General features: G+C 43.6%; 1 protein-coding gene across 1 annotated transcript in view; it reads right to left on the bottom strand.

The window, feature by feature from the left end:
• The window catches only part of TMEM185A (transmembrane protein 185A), a 31247-nt gene that overhangs the window by 5788 nt on the left and 704 nt on the right, over positions 1–24755 (bottom strand). Inside the window, exons 2-4 of the mRNA XM_067724946.1 lie at positions 8741–8917; positions 6370–6577; positions 1310–1393 (exon numbers count right to left, since the gene is read on the bottom strand). Of these exons, the coding sequence (XP_067581047.1) occupies positions 1310–1393; positions 6370–6577; positions 8741–8917 (469 nt within the window). The remainder of the gene's footprint in view (positions 1–1309; positions 1394–6369; positions 6578–8740; positions 8918–24755) is intronic.

Here is a 24755-nt window from a genome sequence, read left to right as displayed (position 1 = left end):
ACTGTGGGAAACCTGCAATCTGGCTGCTTCATCTGCTGGGACTTGCACAGGATTGGGGCTGGAAAAATTCCTCTGTTCATCTTTAGAAAACATGCACAATTCCTAATCTTTTTTTTTTTCTGATTTCACCTTACACTAAAATTTTGGTCTTACCCAGATTTGTTTCCTCCATGGCACAACAGAAAGCTCTGAACCCAATTACTGTTCTCTAGACACAGCACCCTGAAGATGGAAGATGGGCGCCTGAACAGTATGTTTTATTATGAATGTTTTATCAGAGATTTTAGGCAGAAGGGATGGATCTTGTCTTTATTCACTAGAGAGGTAACTAATGTTCCCATATTTTCTTCCTTGTCGCCAAATGAATATTTTCTTTTTTTTTAACTATATTTTTTACCTTTGTTCTTTCTTTTTTTAAAGGTAAACCATGTTAATCACAGACAATGTCTTATGTACAAAAGTACACATCAAGCAGGGTGGGGCCGGGGAGAAAACCCCAAACCCTGGCAAGACCTCGCCTCCCAGAGGCAAGATAATTCTTCTACCTTTTGTCTCATCTTCTTTCTATGCGTTACTAGTTGAAACCGTACTGTTTTCTCTAATTTGCAGCTTGCCATATATCTCTCTCTCTCCATCCATTCTTCTGTCTATCTATGCACAATCAGTTTTAACCGAACACCCATTAACGGAAGCAAGAGGTCACTCGCATGACTCAGACTTCACCCCTGGCAGGAGTGTAAACTGGCATAGCTTTTTGGAAAAGGGTGTTGGCAGTGCAGTTTGTATTTCAACATCTCAAAAAGTTCCCACCCTCTGGCCCAGTAATACTGTTTCTGTAGTCCTTCCTAGGAAAACAATGAAAAAAAAAAACAGGCAAAGATTTTTATGCACAAAATTATATGCTGCAGCATGATTTATAATTGTAAAACACCAGTAACAACTTCAATATTCAGAAATGAGGGGACAGTCTCATAAATGTATTTGAAGAATATTTTGCATCAATTAAACTTGAAAAGTCATGCTTACAAGAACCTTTTATTGACATGTAAAAATGCTTATAATACAACATTAGAACAACAAAGTAGGATACCAAATTATACATGCAGTATGATCTCAATTATCTTTATGAAACAATAAACCCCCAAACAAGGAAACAAAAAACACTAACCATGTTATCTCCCAGTGGATTATGGGTGATTATTATCCTATTACCTTCGCTTGCCTGTCTTTTCCGACATTTCTACAATAAACATGAATGACTTTTATAATAAAAAGAAAAGTTTATTTAAGGATTTTAAAAGTTACATACAAGCCACGGCCAGTGGATGATCTTGTCCAGTCTTAAGGCAATGAATATGAACTGGAGAATGTTGACAGAACACAGGATTTCTAACTAAAAATGAAGAGAAGAATCAGTTAAACAAAATAACGGTTGCATTCAATACCACAATTGTTTGGTTAACACACTAAAAGGCAATGCAAATTATAATGCAGCAAAAGTTTTATTATGTCAAGTTGCAACCTCCTGATTCTCAGCACCGGAGGAGCAAAGCAGTGCTGTGTCAAGGAGGAACCCGGCCTGGCCTTGGGCCTCGTCCTCTGCTCAGTGGCTGCTCGGCCCTTTATGCTCATCCAGGCAATGGCCCGTCTCCAGGCTCGCGATCTGCAGAGACGCAGTCTCTGGTGGTCTCCCCCAGCTTTCTTTCTGCGCCTACCCGCAAACATCTCTGTTCTTAATCAGCCCTGTACTGCTTTCTTCTTGTACCTGGAACTCGGCCTGCATCCCACCCCTTCCTTTCTGGCTCCTCGAGGACCCTGTCACATCAAGACATCAATTACGGATTCTTTATTGCATCTTTAACCCCGCCACTCCACGATCCTTCCCAGAAGCACAGAAACATGTTCAACTCATTCCCATTCAACACAAACTAACCCCAAACCATCAAGCTCTGTGAGACACCATGGACACTCGAGTCCCTACGGCCACCCCTGCCACTCCAAGCTCCACCCACTGTGGCCCGGCCTCCACCCTCAGGACCACCGGGAAACTGCTTTCATCAAGGTCACCTGATCAGCTCTGCAGCGTCGGACCACTTCAGCTGGCATCCTACTGGGCGTCTCTGCAGCGTGGGAGATTGCCCACCACTCCTCCCTCCTCCGAGGATCCCAGCGTGCAGTCTCGCCATCCTCCTGGTCTCTGACACTTCCCTTTCATGTGCCTTTTCCTCTCCTTACATGGTGATGCCCCCCAAAGCCTTAAACTCAGCCTCTCTCCCCACTGTAGAGACTCAGACACAAACACACGTGCTTTCACTCCCTCACCCTGCCCTGGGGTGGGGAGCAGAGCCAGCCTCCACATCCCTGGCCTGCGCGACCTCCTACTGCTCGCTTCTCCAACCTGTCTCCACCTTGGCCTTCCTGCTGTGGCCCAGAGCCGACTCTCCCTGAGGCACTTCAGAGGAAGCCCTTCTCCCCCGAGTTCATTACCCCACCTCCCGCACCTTGCTGCCTTCACCCTGTCTCACCGGGAGCTACCGCTGTGGCCTGATTCCCCAAATCAGGACACAGGAGGGCAGCCCGCATTCTGTTTCCCACACCCTCAGGCTCAGGCACTTGGCCCTGTCCTCCACCGTGCAGACTTCTCTAGCATCCCTAGCCCGGCCCCCATCCCGACTACTCCTGCTTCCTCGGGCCCTCGTGCTCCCGAATGCCCCGCAGGCGGCCCTCCTTCTGGCTGCAGTGCTCACTGCTCTTCAAGGGCTCATCACTGCCCACAGGATGAAAGTCACAGGACGCCACGTGACCTGGCCCAGAGCTGCCCCAAAGTTCCCAGTTCCCAGGGCATTTAGCGACTCAGCAATTCTTTCTGAGGCCTCTGGGCCAAAAGAAACACCTAACAGTTCCACTGATTTAAGTCATTAGATCTAAACTGAGTGCTTATCCTAAGTAGCCATCTAAAAAAAAAATTACCTCACGTTAATTGAAAGAAAAATATTATGTGTGTCCCATTCTTAGCTAACTACAAGTAATTCCTGGTGGGACGTGTGTGCCTGCTGGCACTGCACCATTCCTCAAGACACTGCCACCCTCATCACCTGCTCTCCGTATGCATTTTTGCACAGCATTGCCTTCTCATCCCAGCGACTGCCAACAACTTAGACTCTTCCATGACACTATCGAAATGAATGTAGTGTGACCTCATAGTGAAGCCCTAAACTACATGGAGCTAGTAGTCCGTAGGGTGTCCCTACAGATGTCAGGGGTCACTGCTTTTCCCTCAGAAATGTCTGGTATCCCATGGTGCCCCTGGGAGCTCATTATGGTGTCCTGGGAAGCTCAGCAACGCCTTGAGGACTGAGGACTGGCCCTTACTCAGCCCAATCCCTCTATGCAGACCCCCTCCTCCCCGGCTCCCTCCTTTGTACTTCATGCTCCAGGCATTTTTTTTCTTTTTACTGTGGAAAAATACACGTAATGTAAAACTTACCCTCTTTGTCCTGACCGTCTTTCAGGGTACAGTTTAATGGTGTTAAGTACGTTCATTCATATTACCACCGTATGACTGTGGCTGTGACACCATCACCATGTTCCACCTCTAGGACTCTCTGCATCTTACAAAACTGTGCTCCAGTCATATCTGAGTCACTGGTCCACTCAACATGACAGACTTTCTTCTGCATCTACGGCTTCTTATGTGTTATTTCCTCTGCCTGAAAAATACCATCCCCTTCCTACCTGCACAGGGCACCCTGGCTCACCCGGACTCCTCCTTCAGGGCTCTGGGGGAACCTAGCCCCAGTCACCCCCTAGCCAACGTAGGTACTCCTCCTGGGACACAAGAACCAGGAGGGAGCTCAACTCTTGGCATGTGCTTTCTTCTCATAGGTAGATTGCCAAGAGTGTGGCCACAATGCATTAGGAAAATACGGTTTCGTGCCCAGTATAGTCCTAGCCCTTGTACATGCTTTTACTTTCTAAGAGACAAAGTTCCAAATTTTCAGTTTTCTTAAACCTCCTCCTCAGCCCTCATCCAACAGTATTTATAGAACTTTCTGAGCGCTTTTCAACCTGGGTAATGCTGCTCACCTGCGGAAGAGCTAGGACATGTGCAGGGGCCCTAATGGCTGTCACAATGACTTGAGGGAGCACCTCCGCTAGTGTTTAGTGGGCAGAGGTCAGGGATAAGTGTCCTGAAATGCAGGGCACAGTCCTGTTCAACAAAACATTTCCTATCCAAAACGCCAAGCGCATACCCAGCCCCACTGAGAAACACGGCCCCAAATAGGTAAAATCGAGCAGCCTTGACCTCAGTGATTTTGCTTAATGTAAGCTTTTATAAATGATTTTTAAAGCTTGGTTTTACTTCATTTTGCTCAGATAATAGAGAAAAATGCAAAGCAACAGAGGCACAAAGTAGACAGGTAAGTGTGACTGGGTGGAAATGGTGCCTCGAACTAATACAGGGAATAGAGATTCAGGGGAAGTTGGATGAGTCTGGAGCTCGTGTAGAAATCGGAGTTTACAAATGCGAATTTAGGAAGTGAGAGCACGTACGTGGCAGTGGAGGCAGGAAGTGTGAACAAGATCATTCAGAGGAAGTGCACGCAGTGAGGACAGAAAACGCCCAGGACTAGAATCCTATGCAACAGCAACGTGCAAGGAGCGGACGGAGGAAGAATACTTCAGAGAAGGAGCTGAACGCAGGCAGAGGTGGCCAGACTGGTCAAGGGACCAGGGGTGTCAGGAGCTACAGCGCGGCCAGCGGCCAGACAAGATGGGGGCTCAAGAGGCCCCCGGATGAGGCCACAGGCCACGGGGAGCACGTGCCGGAGCAGAGAATGCGGGGTCCCTGCCGCACTGCTTCCCAGAGCCTTTCTGTGAGGAAGGAAGATGCACGAGAGGCAAACGGAGGCCTGAGGGGGTATTGCTGCTGTTTTCTGTTTTCCCTTTCAGATGAGAGAGCGAGGTCGCTGGAGAGTGGACCAGTTCAAGAGCAAATTCTTGGAGGACCTGGCGGGGCAGAGGGTCTGAAGCGGGAGGGCAAGCGCAGGGAGGCTGAGAGCAGGCCCCCAGGGCTCCCCTCCCTCCATGGCCGCCCGGACCAGGGCTGAGGGGTCGCTCTCCCCGTGCCAGGCACAGCCGCTCCTGTCACTCGGGGCCCTGTTCCCAGTGGTGCCCCGGGGCCTGGCTCCATCACTCTCCCACTGTGGGTACCTCCCTCGCCAGGTTCAAGTACCCTGAGCTGCCACCCACCAGCTCCCACTCTCCCTTCTGACCAACTGCGGTCTTCTTCCTCCGCTCTCGACCCGCGCAGCTCAACACGGCATCCACAGTGTCCAGTTTCCCCCCTCGAGCCATTCTGGACCCGGCTGTGGGCCCTCAGCTTCTGGGCAGTTCGGCGCACGGGCTTTGGAGTCGGGCTGCCTGCAATGGAATCCTCGCCCTGCCCCTGGATAAGCGGCCAGGAACAAATTCCCTACCCTTTCTGGAAACCAGGGGTGGCAAGTGCAGCCACGTCACGGGGTTGCTGCAGATCTTCAACGAGATCCTACTGCATGGAAGCATCCAGCCCCAGGCCTGGTACACAGCAAGTGGTCAATAAATATTATCTGCTATTATTTTCATTACTACTATTAGCATTGCTAGTATTGCTTTTTCATTCGTGTGTGTATCCCTTACATTTAGGCCAAGAGGGCTTGGCGTATAGTAAATACTCGATAAATGCTTACTAAATGAACATATAGGCCCATCAGGATAAGCTAGCCAGGGAGCAGACAAAGTGCTGGTCATGGGGTCTGAGGTGCTGTGCTGGTTAGTTTTACACGTCAGCTTGGCTGGGCTGTAGTACCCGGTCGTTTAACCAAACTATAATCTAGGTATTGCTGTAAGGGTACTGACTTTAAGAAAAGGAGATTTCCCTCCATGATGTGGGTAGGTCTCATCCAATCAGTTAAAAGGCCTGAAGAGCAAAAACTGAGGTTTCCTGGAGAGGGAGATATCCTGCTGAGTCTCCAGCCCGCCAGCCTGCGCCATCAATTTCAGACTTGCCGCACATATCTAGCCGCACATCTACGTCTATATCTACATCTACATCTATCCTACTGGTTCTGTTTCTCTGGAGAAGCTGGCTGATCCAGGTGGGCAGGGAAAGACGTGAAGCTGGAAGAAGCCTGATGGCCTCAGTGAAAAACCAGCGTTCTAAGTCAAGAAAGAGAAACATGATTATTTCCATCATCTTTCGTTTCCTTACGTACCATGATCTAGCGTTAGTGATCAACCTCTTCCTAACCAAGGACAAGAAGTCTCCATTACAATAACTGACCAAACGATTTTGCATTTTAAAACCTGCTTAAATATACGAAAGCTCACCTCCAGTGACCTGTCATGTCGAAAGCCCCAAACACAGGCTGCCACAGACACTGGGGAAACGAAGAAGAGCGGCATGAAGACCAGGAGCCAGAAGTGGCTGCCTCGCTCGATCCTGTCGCAGACCAGCACTTCAAACATCAGCAGCAGCAAGTGGATGCCCACCGCGATCAGCATCGCCTTGAACTCCACACACGTTTCCCCTTCTGCTCTGGAAAGGGACAGAAGGCGAAGAAAAACACCCTCAGCTCGGAGTCTCCGTAACAAGCAGGCAGCTCAGGGCAAATGCCAGCTTACGTGGGTACTAAGGACCGTATTTGTAAATTTAACAAAAGGCTCAGGAAAATCAGGTAGAAAGCTAAACCAACATTCCTCCTTAACAGGCAATCTTTCAAACATCAAAGAACTACTACAGGACGAGAAATGAACATTTACAACCAAACCAGACTTAGACTTTGAACGGAATAAAGATATTCTCAGAAGCAAGAGCCACAGTTATTACTTCCTGACAGTGCACATAAACACTCTGGTTCATAACTTTAAGTTCAACTACTTCCAAGATTATTTAAGCTGATTGCTTCTACTGCTAAAATCTGAAATATCCCTTAAATCTCACGATCCCTGTCTCTCAATGAATTAAAAACCATGTAAATCACATTTCATGCAATACTATCAAAATAGCTCTAGTTTTATGAATAAGTGTGTGCTATTTCAAGAAAATACAGCAACTGTTGTTAGGTGCTATTTTAAAATGCAAATAAAATTGTGAATGCCTTTTTATTTTCCTTTCTATTCCATTAGGATGAATTGACACCTGCAGATGATAAAGAAGAGCCATTAAAACTGTTCTTTAAATCAGTTAAAGCTGCTTAAGGATCATGCTTGGACTTAATAGGTTAACAATTAAAAAAATAATAAGGCCACTAATCAGGAAAATGCTTAACAATGCATTTGCAAGGCTGGCTGTGCTTCATTCAAAATACAGATGAACATTTGTGGTGTGTCATGCTGGTGACAAATGCTTGTAAATTTAGGGCACAGAGAGAATGAGGCCAGTGGTTATTTCTACAGGCCCCAGCAGTGTCCCACTGGACAGTACTGACACTAGAATGACCATGTCTGTGCATTCAGGACATTCAACTACGCACATACAGTTCCTTTTCTTAAGGGAATCTGGAAAGGAATCTTAAATGTAACCAACAGAGAAAAGTTCAGATAGCTTCTAAATAACTAGTGGAACTTAAAATGTTTAGCTATGTAACTTTTCATTCTTTGAGTAGCAAACATTAGATATCTGAAAATACCTCATAAAAAATAAAAGATTTATGGCCACACGGGTAATCTTAAAAAAGAAAAACCTAAGAACTTAAAAAATCTAAGCTACACATGAATGTCCCCCATCTGCCAGGGCTCTTTGTGTAGCTATTTTCAAGTTCTTAGATGCGTACGCGGTAACATATTTTACTCGACCTAAATCTCATTTTTAAAGTTCATAACAAAGACTTAAACAAGCTGAGATGGTCCCCACTTCTACACTTTTCTCACGTGAGCAGCTGCACTGTCCCCCTCTTCTCTCCCCACCTGCCTACCCGGCATTTCTCCACTCCTCATCTTCCTGGTGATGGTTCAGAACAGCCCCTCACTCTCAAGTCCCCCTTTTTCCTTTCCAAAGTTCCAAACTTTGTGAGGGAGAGCAGAGAGACTCTTGTGGGCCCCAGCAGCACCAGGCTGCACACTGGAGTGAGCTCACGACAGGAACTTGGACCAGAACACCGTCCAAGAAGAAAGGCGTGAGGGGAGGTGGGGGTGAAGGTAAAGGGTGCGCCTCTGCCCGGCCCCCAAGGCTCTGCTCTCCTTCACGGCATCTGGGTCTCACCTCTTCCTGTCTCAGGACCTAACTGTTTCCTGGCCAAGCTGCCTCCTCCACACTAACAGTCCTAAAACCCCAGGACTAGGAGATTGGGACAAGGGGAGACCCAGTTCCAGGACTGAGTGGAGAAGGATATATCCCTGATGGCCAAAGCTAGACCTGTGGTTTGTAGAACTGCTCCTACAAACATGATGGTTTTATATGTCCTTGTCTAGCATGGTATAACAGTTCTATACTTTGGATGCATGTTAGATTACTTAAGCTTTTGTAGGCTGGCTAGGAACTTAAGCACCTAAAATAACAGTGCATTTGTTAAAAAGTGGATAGCAAACACTTAATTTTTAAAAACTTAAAACAGAACTCAGCTTGCCTATATTATAGTTCTTAGAAAACCTCAGAGAGGTAGAAAAGAAAATAGTCCTGACTTTTGATAAAGTGAAAAACAAGATACTGCCCCCCCTCGGCTCAGAGTAGAGACCAAAAGGTTTTATAAAGCAGTATTACCGATATTGGGGATTTCGTGCCCAGACTCCAGTTCCAACCGAGGCTCCAACAATGACCATTAACTTCCACAGCCATATTGGAGCAAAGACAGCCCAGTAACTCCACTGAATGATGCCATCCAGACGAAGGGCCAGCAACACAGAGAACAGCAGCAGACAGGCATAGATGAGGAATTTACTGGGAGAAAAGCAAAATGATTAAAGAGGATTCACACTCACAAATATGTGATATTAAAATGAGGAGTAATAACAACATTGCTTTCTAGCACATGAAGAGAGTCACTAATTCAATAATCATATATCAAAAATTCTATGTAGAAGACATACTGTTGTTAGAGGATAAGACAAATATAAAGAAGACTAAAATAAGTTTCCTGCTTCCCAGGGCTTCCTGGTAGGAGAGGGTCCACACAGAAACATATACTTACAGCACAGCATGGCCTGTGCCATAATGGTTCTATGGGTGGAGTGTGACGGCAGCCCAGAAGAAGAAATACGGATTCTGTCTGGGGGGACTGGGAAGCAGAGAGGTGATGACCCTGGAGCTGGTTCTGGAGGATACATGGAAAGCTGCCAGGCAGGAAAGGATAGGAGCTGAGGAAGCACTCCAAGCAGAAGGAACTAGCCATCAAGACATGGAGACTGAAAACAGTGGACAGGTTCAGGATATGGTCAAGTTCTGTCACTGACTAATTATTTGATTCTATTTTTAAACAGGTAGCCATCTGCCATATTCATATACAGTAATATTTTAGTATATGTATTATCCTTTTTGTGACTGGATTATACATATAAACATACATTCATATTTCACATAAAAGGGACTTCATGAAGAGGATGTTTTTAAAATATTAATTAGAAATTACATAGTTGAGGACTTCTACTTCCAGCTTTGATACAGTAAGAGGGATGGAGTTTTCCTTCCCACCTTAAACAAGAAACTGGACAAAATATATGAAACAACAGTTTTCAGACAGTGAACAACAGGCAGTGAAGGACCGTGATGGCAGAAGGAAAGAAAACAAAGGAGATAAACTCTATCAATGCCCCAGCTTACTGCCTGGAGGCAATTTCCAGACTGCAGTAAGAAGGCAGTTAAAACCCAACCCCATTGACAATTACATGAAATATAAATGGTCTAATTACCAATTAAAAGACAAAGATCGTCAGGCTGGATTTAAAACAGCAAGAGAACTATATGCTATCTATAAGAAACCTACTTTATCTATCTACAAAGTGACAGATAGATAATAAGGACAGAAAAAGTTATACCAGGCAAACACTAACCAGAAGAAAGAGTGACTTTACTAATATCTGTTTTAGTCTTCTATTGCTGCTATAACAAATTACCACAAACTTAGCAGCTTAAAAGAACGCAAATTTATTATCTCACAGCTGTGTGTGTCAGAAGTCCAGACAGGCTTAGTTGGTTTCTCTGCTCAGAGTCTCATAAATTAAATCAAGATGTCAGTTGACTGGGCTCTTCTCGGGTGACTCTGGGAAGAATCTGTTTCCAAGTTCATTCAGGTTGTTGGCAATCCTGTTTCTTGTGGTTGTAGGGCTAAGATCTTAGTTTCTTTGCTGGCTGTCAGCTGGAGGCTGCCCTTAGGTCCTAGGGTTCTCTCTCTGAGAAGAACATAGGCCTCTACATTCAAAGCCAGCAGCAGCATATCGAATCTTTCTCATGCTTCTGACTTCTTTTGCCATATGGCTCCTGCTTCCAGAGAAAGTGCTATGCTTTTAAGACCTTATGTGATTAGATTGGGTCCACCTGGATAATCCAGGATACTCTTCCTATCTTAAAGTCCACAACTGTGGTAGGCAGAATTCTAAATATGTTCCCCAAGATTCCTGTCCTCAGTTATTCAGTCAAGCACTAATCTACGTACTACCATGAAAGGACTCTGCAGATGGAATTAAGGGTACTAATCAGCCAACTTTAAAATATGGAGATTATCCCAGATTATCCAGTTGTGTCCAATGTAATCACATGAGCCCTTAAAAGCAGAAGAGGAAGGCATACAAGTAAGTCAGAGAGATGTGGCAGAAGAGGAGAGATAAGGCAGAAGGGGAAGTCAGTGAGATTCCAAAAGTGAGAAGGACTCCACCTGCCTTTGCTGGCTTTGAAGATGGAGGACGGGAGTCATGAGCCAAGGAATGCAAGCCGACTCTAGAAGGTGAGACTAACTCCTAGCTGACAGCCAGCAAGGAAATGGGGTCGTTAGCCCTACAACCACGAGGAACTAAATTCTGACAACAACCCAAATGAGTTTGGAAGCAGATTAATCTCCAGAGCCTCAAGAAAGGTACAGAGCCCTGCTGACACCTTGATTCCAGCCTTGTGAGACTCTAAGCAGAAGATCCAACTGAGCCATGCTGTACCTGTACTTCTGACCTACAGAACTATGAGATAATAAGTTAGTGTAGTTTTAAGACACTAAATCTGTGGTAATTTGTCACGGATGCAATAAAAACTAATACTGTAACCTTAAAGACATCTGCAAAATCCCCTTTACCGTGTAACATAACATATTCATAGGTTCCAGGGCTTAATGGCCTGGATGTCTCTGGGGGAATCATTCTGCCTACCACAATATAAGGTTTATATATATATATATATATATATATATATATATATATATTTTTTTTTTTTTGGTACGCGGGCCTCTCACTGTTGTGGCCTCTCCCGTTGCGGAGCACAGGCTCCGGACGCGCAGGATCAGCGGCCATGGCCCACGGGCCCAGCCGCTCCGCGACACACAGGATCCTCCCAGACCGGGGCACGAACCCGCGCCCCCTGCATCGGCAGGCGGACTCCCAACCACTGTGCCACCAGGGAAGCCCTAAGATATATTTTTGAACAAGGAATATTACCAGGGACAAACAGGAGCATACATAATGATAAAGAGGTGATTTGTGTTGGAGGAGGATCTAGCAACTGTAAATATTCATGTACCTAATAGCAAAGCTTCAAAATACACGTAGAAAACACTAATAATTAAAACATTAAGGAGAAACAGAAAAATCCACAACTATTACTGGAAATTAACACTTCTCTCTCAGTAACTGATAGAACACATAGAGAATTACTAAGGATATACAAGTTTGTAATAACACTATCAACCAACATGACCTAATTGATATTGATAAAGCATTCCTCCCAACAACAGCAGAATACAAATTCAAGTGCAAATTTGGGTGCACATGGAACATTCACAAAGACAGACTGAATTCTGGGCCATAAAACAATCCTCAACAAATGTAAAAGGACTGAAATCATACAAAGTAAATCTCTAAGCACAATGAGATTAAACTAAAAGTCAATAACTTAAAGATATTTGAAAAATTCTCAAAATACTTACAAATTAAACAATACTCTTCTAAATAATCCATAGGTAAAAGAAAAAAAAACACAAGGAAAATTTTTAAAATTCTGGACTAAATGAAAGTGAAAACACAACATACCAAAATATGTGAGATATAGCTAAAGCAATACTTAAGGGGAATTTACAGCATCAAACGCTAAGTAGAAAAGTTCTCAAGTCAACGATCTATGATTCACCTTAAAAAACTAGGAAGAGAAGGAAATTTTTAAAAAATGAATGGAAGTAAATAATAAATATACACACAAATATCAATGAACTAAGTAAGAAACATGTTAGAGAAAAATCAATGAAACTAGGGACTTCCCTGGCAGTCCAGTGATTAAAACGTCACCTTCCATTGCAGGGGGTGCAGGTTCGATCCCTGGTCGGGGAGCTAAGATCCCATATGCCTTGCAGCCAAAAAGCCAAAACATAAAACAGAAACAATATTGTAACAAATTCAATAAAGACTGTAAAAATGGTCCACATAAGAAAAAAGAAATCAATGAAACTAAAAGCTGGTTCTCTGAAAAGATCAAGAAAATTGGTAAACCTATACCTAGAGTTATCAGAAAAGAAACAGTAGACACAAATTACCAATACAAAGAATGAAAGCGGGGACATCACTACAAATCCTACAAACATTACAGGGATTAGAAGTGGATATTATGAACAATTTTATGCACATACATTTCTTGAAATAAAGATATTATTAAAGTTCACACAAGAAGAAATATTTATATTCCTATATCTATTTAAAAAACTGAAATTGCAGTTGGACTCCTTCTCACAAAGAAAATGTCAGGGCCAGACAAAATCTACCAAACACATAAGGAAGAAATAGTACCAATTTTTCACAAACTCTTGCAGAAAAAGATGAGAGGGGAACATTTCCCAGTATTTTATGAAGCCAGCATTACCCTGATACCCAAACCTGACCAAGAAAGAAAACTACATACCAGTATCCTTCATGAAGACAGATGCAAAACCCCTAAAAAACAGGATATTGAATCCAGCAATATATAAAAAGGATATTACATTATGATTAAGTGTGCTTTAGCCAGGACTGCAAGTTTCACTTAACATTGGAAATCAGTTAATGTAACTCACTGTATTAATAGAATGAAAAAGAGAAGCCATATGATTATTCAATAGTTCCAGAAAAAACATTTGACATAATTCACTACTCACTCAAGATAAAAGCTCTAAACTAATTAGGGCTAGAAGGGTATCTAGAAAAAAACCTAGTTAAAAATGCTTAATGGTTAAAGACTAAATACCTTCCCCCTAAGACTGGAAACCAGGCAAGTATGTCCACTTCAATACATCTATTCAACACTGTACTGGAGGTTCTAGCCACAAATATAATACAAGAAAAAGAAATAAAGGGGATAAAGATTCAAAAGGAAGGAGTAAATCTGATATTTGCAGACAACATGATGTCTATGTAGAAAATCTTAAGTACTCTACCAAAGAAGCTACTAAATCTAATAAGTGAATTTAGCAAAAGTTGCAGGATACAAGGTAAATATACAAAAAAATGTACTGCATTTCTATATGCTAGCAATGAGAAAATGGACACTTTAAAAAAAAACTATCATTTACTGCAACTTTCCTATAAACCTAACAATATTTAAAATTAAAAGTTTATGAAAAACTACCATTGACAACAGTATCAAAATATGAAATACTTAGAGATAAATTTAACAAAATATGTGCAAGACATACTCTGAAACCTAACACTACCAAAAAATTAAAGATCTAAATAAATGGAGAGATACACCATTTTTATAGATTAAAAAAATCAATATTGTTAAAATTTACATCCTCTATTAGTTTCCTATGGTTGCTATAACAAATTACTATGAACTTGATGGTTTAAAACAATACACATTTATTCTCTTATAGTTCTGGAGGCTAAAGGTCCACAATGGGGTTCACTACATTAAAACTAAGGTGTCAGCAGAGCCATGTCTCCAGAGACTAGGAGAGAATCCATTCCTTGCCTTTTCAAGTTTCTAGAGCTGCATTCCTTGCACTACCTTGGGCCCCTTCCTCCATCATCAAAATCAGAAGGGCAGCATCTTCAAATCTCTTTCTCTGCCTCAATCGCATTGCCTTCTCCTCCTAATAGTATCTCCTTCTGCCTCCCTCTTATATGGAAACCCATGAATGCATTTAGGGCCTGCCTGGATAATCCAGAATACTCTCCCCATCTCAAGATCTTTAACTTAATTACATCTTTTGCCATATAAGATAATATTCACCTTTTTGCCACAGAAGCTAATATACACAGGTTCCATGGATTAGGAAGTAGGTATCTTTGAGGGACATTATTTAGCCTACCATACTCATCAGATTATTCAAAAGATTCAATGCATGTAGTCCCATTTTTGCTTTTGTTTCTCCTGCCTGAGGAGACATATCCAAAAAAATATTGCTAAGACTGATGTCAAAGAGCATACTGCCTATGTCTTCTTCTAGGATTTTTATGGTTTCAGGTCTTACATTTAAGTCTTTAATCCATTTAAGTCTTTAATCATTTCTGTATATGGTATGAGAAAGTAGTCTAGTTTGATAACATCTTACACTGTCAGAATGGCTATTATTAAAAAAAAGACAACAGATAACAAGTGTTGGTGAGGATGTGAAGAAAAGGGAACCCCTGTGCACTGTTGGCAGGAACATAAATTGGTGCAACCACTATGGAAAATGGTATAGAGGTTTCTCAAAAAATGAAAAATAGAACTACCATGTGATCCAGCAATTCCACTCCTGGAGATTTATCTGAAGAAAACAAAAACACCAATTCAAAAAGATATATGTACCCCTATGTTCACTGCAGCCTTATTTACAGTAGCTAAGATATAGAGGCACCCTAAGTGCCCACTGATAGATGAATGTTTAAAAAAGATGTGGAGTGTGTGTGTGTGTGTGTGTGTGTGTGTGTGTGTGTAATGAAATATTACTCAGCCACAAAAAAGAATGAAATCTTGTCATTTGTGACAACATGGATGAACCTACATGGTATTATGCTAAGTGAAATAAGTCAGACAGAGAAGGACAAATACTGTATAAGTGCATTTATATGTGGACTCTAAAAAAGCAAATTAACAAACATAACAAAACAGAGTCATAGATACAGAAAATAAACAGGTGGTTGCCAGAGGGGAGGAGAGGAAAGGAGGAGAGAAATAAGTGAGGGAGATTAAGAAGTACAACTTCCAGCTACAAAATAAATGAGTCATGGGTATGAAATGTACAGTGTGGGGAATATAGTCAAAAATAATATAATATCTTTGAATAGTGACAGATGGTAACTAGACTTATTGTGGTGATCATTTAAGAATGTATAGAAATATAGAATCACTATGTTGTACACCAGGAACTAACATAATCTTGTAGGTCAATTATACCTCAAAAACAAACAAACCGATAGAAAAAGAGATTAGATTTGTGGTTACCAGAGGTCGGGGTTAGGGGAGGGGGAATTGGATGAAGTCAGTCAAAAGGTAGAAACTTCCTGTTATAAGATAAATAAGTATTAGACATGTATTTTACAACATGATAAATGTGATTAACACTGCCATATGTTACACATGAGAGTTGTTAAGAGAGTACATCCTAAGAGTCCTCACCGCAATGAAAAATATATGTTTTCTTTTTCTTTTCTTTTGTATCTATATGAGATGATTAATGGTCACTAAACTTACTGTGGTAATAATTTCATGATGTATGTAAGTCAAATCGATATGCTGTATCTAAGCTTACACAGTGCTGTATGTCACCTATATTCCAATGAAACTGGAAGAAAAAAAACACAATAAAGCAAGGTGCAATAAAGTAAAGCACAATAAAACGAGGTGTGCCTGTATGCACTTAAGCTTCCACCATGTCTTTTTATGGCTTGATAGCTCATTTCCTTTTAGTGTTAAACAAGATTCCACTGGAATAAATAATAAACCACAGTTTATTTATCCATTCACCCTTTGAGGGACATCTTGGTTGCTTCCAAGTTTTGGCAACTATGAATAAAGCTGCTATAAATATATATAAAAAAAAGATTCAGTGCAATGCCAATGAAAATCCAAGCAGCCTCTTCTGCAGAAACTGACATACTCGCTCTAAAAATTATATGAAAATGCAAAAGACCTCAAATGGGCAGAACAATTGTGAGAAAGAACAAAGTTGGAGAAACTATACTTATACTGCATGTTTTCATGGCTTACTATAGAGCTACAGTAATCAAGACAATGTAGGATTAGCATCAGGAGAGACACAGAGAACAGAATAGAGTCCAAAAACATGCCTGTACATACATGGGAAAAGGTGCCAAGGCAATTCAATAGAGAAATAATTGGGCTTCTATAAATGGTGCTGAAACAACTGGACAGATGGGAAAAATGAACCTAGACTCTTAACCTCACAGCATATGACAATCGTTGCTAAGGAGGTAGAGCAAATGGAACCCTCATATATTGCTGGTAGGAATGCAGTGTGGCCACTTTAGAAAGCACTTTGGTAGTTTCTCATAAAGTTAGGTATACCCTTACTCTACAGCCCAGCAATCCCATACCTAGGTATTTACTTAAGAAAAAGGAAAACATATGTCCACACAAAGACTTGTGTTCAAATGTTCAAAGCAGCTTTATTTATAATAGCCACTGGAAACAACCCAAGTGTCCAAAAACTGCTGAATGGTTAAACCAACTGAGGTATGTCTATTCAAATGGAATACTAATCAGCAGGAAAAAGGAACAAACTAGGGATGCATGCAACAACATGGATAACCTCAAATGCACTATACTAAGTAAAATAACTCAGACTGAAAACACAACACACTGTGTGACTCCACTTATGTGACATTGTGGAAAAGGCAAAAGTATAGATACAGAAAACAGATCACCCGTGATTACCCGTGGCTGTGTTGGGGGAAAGGATGACTACAAAAGCACACGAGGGAAGATTTTGCAGTGACAGAACTTTTCTATATCTCTGTCTTTGGGTGGTGCTTACACAAGTGAATGGGTTTATCAAAACTCATAGGACTGTGCACTAAAAAACGGTAAAATTTACTGCATGTTAAACATACTTCAATAAACCTGGCCTATCTATTAATCTATCTAATGTAAATTGACAGAGCCACTTTGTGGAACAGTATGGAAGCTCTTTAAAAAACTAGAAATAGGGCTTCCCTGGTGGCGCAGTGGTTGAGAGGCCACCTGCTGATGCTGGGGACACGGGTTCTTGCCCCGGTCCGGGAAGATCCCACATGCTGCGGAGCGGCTGGGCCCGTGAGCCATGGCCGCTGAGCCTGTGCGTCCGGAGCCTGTGCTCCACAACGGGAGAGGCCACAACAGTGAGAGGCCCGCGTACCGCAAAAAAAAAAAAAAGTCAAACCAATTAGAAGAAAGGAGATGACACAGGTTTATTGTGACTGAGTAAGGACAAGAGAAGCAGTTTACTAGGACAGTAATTTGATCAATTAGACTTCAAAACAAAAAGCATTAAAATGACTAATAAAGAAAATCTAAATAATGAAAATCTAACAACATGACCATAGAATATGGAAATAATCTGACAATATTTCTTGTACAAATATACCAATATACATTGTGGGCTTCTACATGCTACTGTTAAATCATGACAGATAAAGCAGACAAAGTTCCTAAGGAAATTATGGAAATGAACGCTAGAGTAGATAAAAATAGCATGGTTCTATCAAAGCAAACAAAAGATACTTTCTTTACATGTGTACAGAATTTTTCCAGAGGGAAAAAAAGGATCATGGGGCATCAATACAAAATACACACAAATCTAACTTAAAACTTTAAAAACTGTTTGAGCGTGTGGGAAAGAAACAGTCTCTGCCCCGAAGATGCTCAAAGACTAAGAGGAGGAGAGGGGGATCAAGCAACTATATATCATGGCAAACTGGGACATGGAAGGTTCATTTCCCTGGGAGAGCTGGGAAAGGAGGTGGGGTCTGGGGATAGGGAATTCCAGAAAAAGGGAAGACGATTCTTTAAAGCATGAGACAGTATTTTGTACCCCAGGAGACTAGAACACGTGGAGTACGTTCTGTAAATCTTGGGGTGGGGAGTGCTGGGGAGACAGGAGAAAAGGCACCAGAGGAAACAAGGGAAAGGTAGAATGGGGGATTTGAATATCAAGGTAAAGTCCTTAGAATTTATTACTAGGCAATAGGGGGCCACTGAAGATTTTCTGAGCAAAAGAGTGACAGAAGGTAGAGAAGAGTGTGTAAGGTAGATTGTAGTTGGTAGAGACTGGAGGCAGAAATTCTACACAAGTCATAATAAACTGACAAAATAGACTGAAAATTGTCTAACCTGGGACTTCCCTGGTGGTGCAGTGGTTAAGAACCCACCTGCCAATGCAGGGGACACGGGTTCGAGCCCTGGTCCAGGAAGATCCCACGTGCCACGGAGCAAATAAGCCTGTGCACCGCAACTACTGAGCCTGCACTCTAGAGCCCGCGAGCCACAACTACTGAAGCCTGCGAGCCACAACTACTGAAGCCCGCGTGCTGCAACTAGTGAAGCCCACGCACCTAGAGCCCATGCTCCGCAACGAGAAGCCACCACAATGAGAAGCCCTCGCACCGCAAAGGAGAGTAGCCCCCGCTCGCCACAACTAGAGAAAGCCCGCACACAGCAATGAAGACCCAGTGCAACCCCAAAAAATAAAGAAAATAAAATAAACCATGATAACTGTAGAGAAAAAAAAGTGAAAAAAAGCTCCAAATATAAAAAAAAAAATTTAAATAAAAATAAAAAAAGCCTAAACTACTATGAGTTACTTTTCAAGAAACATTCAGACCAGAATCCAAGTATAGAAACAGACTGCTGAATTCTCCACAAATCAGCAAATGGAGGTTCCAATGGATATTCTGGCATCAAACCACTGCTTCCTTAATTTCACTTTTCCAATTACACCTTAAAAGGGAATTTACCCCACTTTCATCTGAGTCTGTAATGCCAGTACAAGATCACTGAGTGGTGTCACGTGGGTCAAACTACAAAGCTAGTATCCTCTCTGAAATGTACACAGAGCTTTCTGCTGGAGCCTCAAATTCCCTCTCTCCACCTTGGGGGGAAGGGAAAAAGGATTTAAGGAGGGAGGGAATATACCTAGTAAAGAGATGACACTGTGAGTATAAACGTTCTATTATCTTGTTTTCCGCAAGTCAAAAGAATGCAGCTGGACTCTTTTTAGACCCATCAGTTTTCTCCAGTGGAAGCCGCTGGCTTTAACTGGAGCAGACACACATGCACGCACACATGGTCTGGGTGACCATCCCTGTGAGCGCCTCTCTGTCTACAACTTTAGAGAATAGCTCCAACTGACAAACTGCTAATTGCCACTCTCCCAACGTTTCAAAGGAACTGCACCTCTTACACTGAGCAGAACCTTATGAACAAAATTTAAAGTCATTGACTGACAAGAAAGTACAAAAGCCAAATAAAAACAAATCACTCTTGAGGAGGACTAGCCAGAGCCCAGGCCTGTGGGAACTGTTTCCCAGCTGTGTGGTTGTGCGTGGGTCACTCTCTCCTCATCGGGTTGCTCCTATATCCACTCATGGAGATAAGGGGATATGAGAGCCCTGTGTAAATGATGGATTTTACCCATTTTAGCTGCTACTAGTATTACAAAAGAGAAAAGTTATGACAATCTCATTTAGCCATCATTTTTCTCACTATTAGGTCATAGGTGACAAACTACGAATTGTCAGTTATAAAGAGCCTGTCTCCAGAGTTGAAGGCTTTCATCTTGAATTCTAGTCTCCTCGCACAGGCATGGCCTATGATCAGGCAACGCAATTAGAAACCCCAAGCTCAATACTGGGAAGCTTCACTCCCGAAGTCCTAGGAAACTACCTAAAATCCCTCAGTCCACTGTCTCTCCCCTACAACAGAGTTCCCCCATGGCTCACATCTATCTGTACTCAACATCCACTCACTCAGCACATTTCTCGAACACCTCACCATCCTGGCCTCCAAAGAACTCACAGCCAAGAAAAACATGCGTGTAATTAGCCAGTAATGGGAATGACATTTTTGAAACCAGAAACTCTGCATTCAAATGAGACGTGTAAGTAAGTAATGGGAATGATAGTTTTGAAACCAGAAATTCTGCATTCAAATGAGACATGTCTCCTTTAAACAGTCCCCCCTGGGAGGCAATGCACTAATTCCACTTCCTTGCTCAAACCATCTTTGGAGCTTTCCTCCTGGAATCGCCTTGAGAGCCTGCGGTCCGTTCTTTTGAATACCCCCAGTGGTGCCAAATCTTCACTGAGAGTGGATTTTTGGAAACGGCCAAAAGTCAGTCAGAGCCAAGTTTAGTGGATAGGATGTGTGATCAAACTAGGCAGCACTATTTTGGTTAAAAAATGATATATGATTATAAAGCAATGAGACGGATTTTCTTACAGGATTTGCTTCCAAGGAAATTTCAAATGAGTAACAAGGGGTATGAGCAATGGAGTAGGTATATATTTACCTTTTCCCTAAGTAACTTCTTTGAAAGATAATACTCATTTAGATGCGTAAGCTCGAATACAAGGTTTGCTTTGCTTAATCACAACTCATAAACAGAAGGCTCCTTAGTATGTCGGACCTCCTATGCCACGGCTGGGGTGGGCAGATGCTACTAAATCAGAAGGGGGGCATATGAATACCGGAAAGAGCACAGGTTTCAGAAGGAAACCAACTTGTTCGACTCCTGACTTTGCCCCTCACCGCCTGTGTGACTTCAGGGAATTCACAAGCTAAGACTCTGCAAAACAAGGCTGATATCGAACTCAGAGGGCTGTTGTGAAGGTTCAAGATAATGGGTGCAGAGCAGTGATACTGTGCCTGGCACGTGGTAGGTGTCCCAGAAGTCATAGCTATTATTAATAACCTCAGTATAATCAACAAGCTTTTCTTACTATAGGTAGTTTGAGGTGACAGAATGACAGATAAACAGACAGTTGGGTGGTGAAGAGTTCATTAACAGTACCAACATACACTCACTATTGATGGGTCTGGAGCCTGCTTTAAAAAAAAAACAGTAATGTGTCAAAAACATTTACAGTAATTGTTAACACTACGCGTAGTATTTCTAAGTCACGTGACAAGCGTTGCCCGCAATGCCCCTACCACACTGACCTTACAGCACTGTCTTAACACACCAGGCCCTCCCATGACCCCGCGCCTCTGCATACTTTGTCCCTTCTAAGATGCCTTTCCTGCCCTCTTGTCTGACAAAAGCCTATAACTATATGCTTCAGAATCGAGCTGTGGAACCTTCCCTGTCCACGCTAGACAGAATTAGTGGCTCTGCCCCTTGTGTTCCCGCAGCATTTGGTTCTTTGGTTCTTGTGCCTGGAACGCCTTGTCCCGTGTTGAATTTTAATGTTTCCATTTCTGCTTCGTCCGCCGGGCTCGAGCGGGCAGGGACCACGTCCCATTCACTCCTGTACTTCGGGCACCCGGCACATCTCTGGCACACAGTAGGAACCAGGGAGATGTGTGATGAAGTAATGCTTTACATATACTTTACAAACGCCTCTTAAAGGTCAGGTAGCTGCCTGTTGTTAATTACCCGCAATCACATTCATGTTTCCAGACTTCAAATAAGAGACAAGATCACTCACACAGACTCCAGAATGGCTTTAGATGTTGCAGCATATGGAAGCTTCTAAATGCTACTGACCTCAGGACCCCATCCCCACACAACGGAATGCTCAGAGCAGCGCTCCTCAGCCTTTGTCCCCGTCCAGGACACCTGCGGGATGCACCACACTCCATCTGGAGCTCACTGCGGCTGACTCAGAAGTTCTAGCAGAGTTCTCACAGCCTTCGAGCACTGCCTGGCTACCAGGGCTGAAGGGCCTCTGAGCCAGCAACTGCACAAGGCAGCAGAGACTCCCAAGGCTCCGTGGTGCGGACAGGGTGCCGGCTTAATGCCACCTACTCCCAGATCTCTAGCTCCCAGGAACACCTCACGATCCAAGTTTGTCAATTCCGTATACTTCTAGGAGTCTGCCTATTCAATAGGTAGGGCTCCCTAGCTGTTAGGAAGCCTTGGGCATTCAGGGAAGGACTTGGTGGGTCCGGGGTGTCTGTTTCAGCAAGCCTTAACCTATGTAACTAAAAAGAAGCTCATGATCAACCAGTTCTGAGCCAGATGGAAATAGGCATGTGAGTGTTGACAGCTGTGAATCATTCTCTGTCAGTGTAGTTTTCCAGAGCCTTGGCAATACAGCAGCGGATTCAGACTCCCAAGATCAAAAGGTTGGAAAGGAGATCTGGAGCCATGGCCCATGCCTTGGGGCCCACCAAACCGTGACAGTGACTATTCCTGAGACATACACAAGCCACAGAGTCAAGGCAGCCGTGGTCTGCTTAGTGTCGTGGTGTTCCCAGCTCGCCAGTGGAATGGCTGCATCCTGAAGGAGGGAAGAAGGTGAGAGGAAAGAGAACCAGGCCGCAGACCACGAGGAAGGCAGTGACTCTGGAGGGTGAGTCATTCGTTCATTCATTCATTCATCCATCCATCCCACAAATACTTTTTGAGCCAGGTACTACTCCAGGTATGCAGGGTACCATAACACGCAGAGTCATGGCCCTGCCCCCATGGAGCTTAGAGTTTCATAGGGGAGACAGGCATTAGTCAAACAAGGGTACAGATGAGTGTATGATGGAGGAACACAGCACACTACGCAGACTGTACAAACAGGGCGCGGTGCGCTGGGCGGGAAAGTCAGAAAAGCTGCCCTCGGCAAGCAACAAGTGAGCTGAGATCTCAAGGAGAAACAGAAGCTAACAAGGTAAGGAGGAGAGGAGAGAGAGGGAAACACTCCCGGCAAAGAGAACAGTATGTGCTAAGGTGCTGGGCTAGGAGGGAGGTGTTGAACTGGCTCTGAATTCCAGGCGGGGAGCGAGGAAGCAGCACCAGGGTTTGAGGCCCTGGCACAAGGTTTCCTCCTGTCTCCAGCCCTCGGTTTGCTCTTCGAGCTGTCTGGAAGGTCCTCCTCAGCATGGAGCAAAAACTAAAGAACAATGTCGAAAACGAAGTGTGCCCACAAGACATGACACACCACCAGCTGAGAACTGGCACCTGCCGACATCAGCTGGCCACCGTCTCAGGAGTCCCCACTGTGAGGAAACACGGCTCTCTCCCACTGACTCAACACGGCATCAGGAAAATGAAAACGAAAATGGCATCCTATAAAAGACCTTCAAACTTTTCAGGGAGATGTGCATCTCAATCCCAATAGAATTAAAGGGTTGATAAGTACGTTGATGTCGACTATAAACCTGTTTAGATACCCGGTATTTAATTGTCATTTTCCTGTGCCAATTTCCGGGGGCGGGGCAGCAGGGGGGCAGAAAGAAGCTACTACAGGAAAAAACGGTTAAGGATGCTATCCGGGCAGCACTATTTTGTTTCAGCAAGTGCTCTTTGTGGCTTCCGAATGATCTGTCACCTTGCAAAGTTGTCCTGGAACTTTCTACTTGTAAAGCGCTTTGCAATCAATCATTAATTTGGCCTCTCTATCCTGCTGAGAGATTATACTCATTCTGCCTATAAAACAGACAGATAAGTGAGTGGCCCAAGGACACAAAACAATTCAGCTTTTACTTATCTTTCTTATCACCATCGTCAAACAATGTAGATACACAAGGCCTATCCAACTCCGGCACCAGCCCTGCTACCCTGGAGACCAATCCTAACCCCTAGGAACAGCAGAGGAAGGCGCTGCAGTCAGTTCTCAGTTACCTGCTCTCAACAAGCTCCTCTATGCAGAGCGCCTTCAAGGCCAACAGTGATAATGACTGCACTGTGATGGGGACACTGGCCCTCCAGACTAAACAGAACATGAACTCGGTAGTGCTCAAAGAGCAATGAGAGCACCCAGTAAGTCACAATGGCTCGAACCTTAAAATGTCAGCGTCCCTAAGGAAGCTGCACTCCCAACACACACACACACACACACACACACTCATCCTCTCTCTCTCCCAAGACACGCCCCACAAGCAGCCTGGAAGGTGGTCTCCACTGGGCTCCCACAGCACAACACTGCACTGTGCTGTCAATCATCTATTGGCCTGCCCTTCTGCACCCTCACGCTGGGCCCTCTCAGCAGCCGAAGCAGACGGCATGGGACCTGGCATAGGAAAGGTTTATTGAGTGCGTGCCTTCCACCACCAAATAAGGGAGCTAGGCACTCCCTTCACAGAGCAGTGGACTTCGGAGATCAGCTAGGCCAACTCCTTATTTTTCAGATGAGCAGAGGATCCCCCAGTTACATACGGCCTGCTCTCCAATCCAGGTCTTTAGGTTCAGTTTAGTTCCACAAACATTTGATAAGTGCCTACTATGTGTCAGACACAGTGGGAGCTGCGGGGAATAGAGATTTGAGCAGGAGACGGTCTCTGCTTTAGGGAGTTCACAGCCTGGGGAGGTAAGAGAGTTACAGAACACTTGGTCAAGTCCAAGGACAGACGCTCGATTCCTTAGCCAGTGTTCCTTCCCTCCAGTCCACTGGCTAGTCCCCATCTGGGAAACAGGACAGCAATATCTGCTTCCTGCAAATAAACTTACAGTCAAGACTGATGAGAAAACGTGTACGGAAAA

This window comes from Pseudorca crassidens, unplaced genomic scaffold (genome assembly GCF_039906515.1).
Source record: "Pseudorca crassidens isolate mPseCra1 unplaced genomic scaffold, mPseCra1.hap1 Scaffold_228, whole genome shotgun sequence".
Lineage (NCBI taxonomy): Eukaryota > Metazoa > Chordata > Mammalia > Artiodactyla > Delphinidae > Pseudorca > Pseudorca crassidens.
Note: the sequence above shows the minus strand (reverse complement) of the source record. Positions and strands in the feature narration are given on the sequence as shown.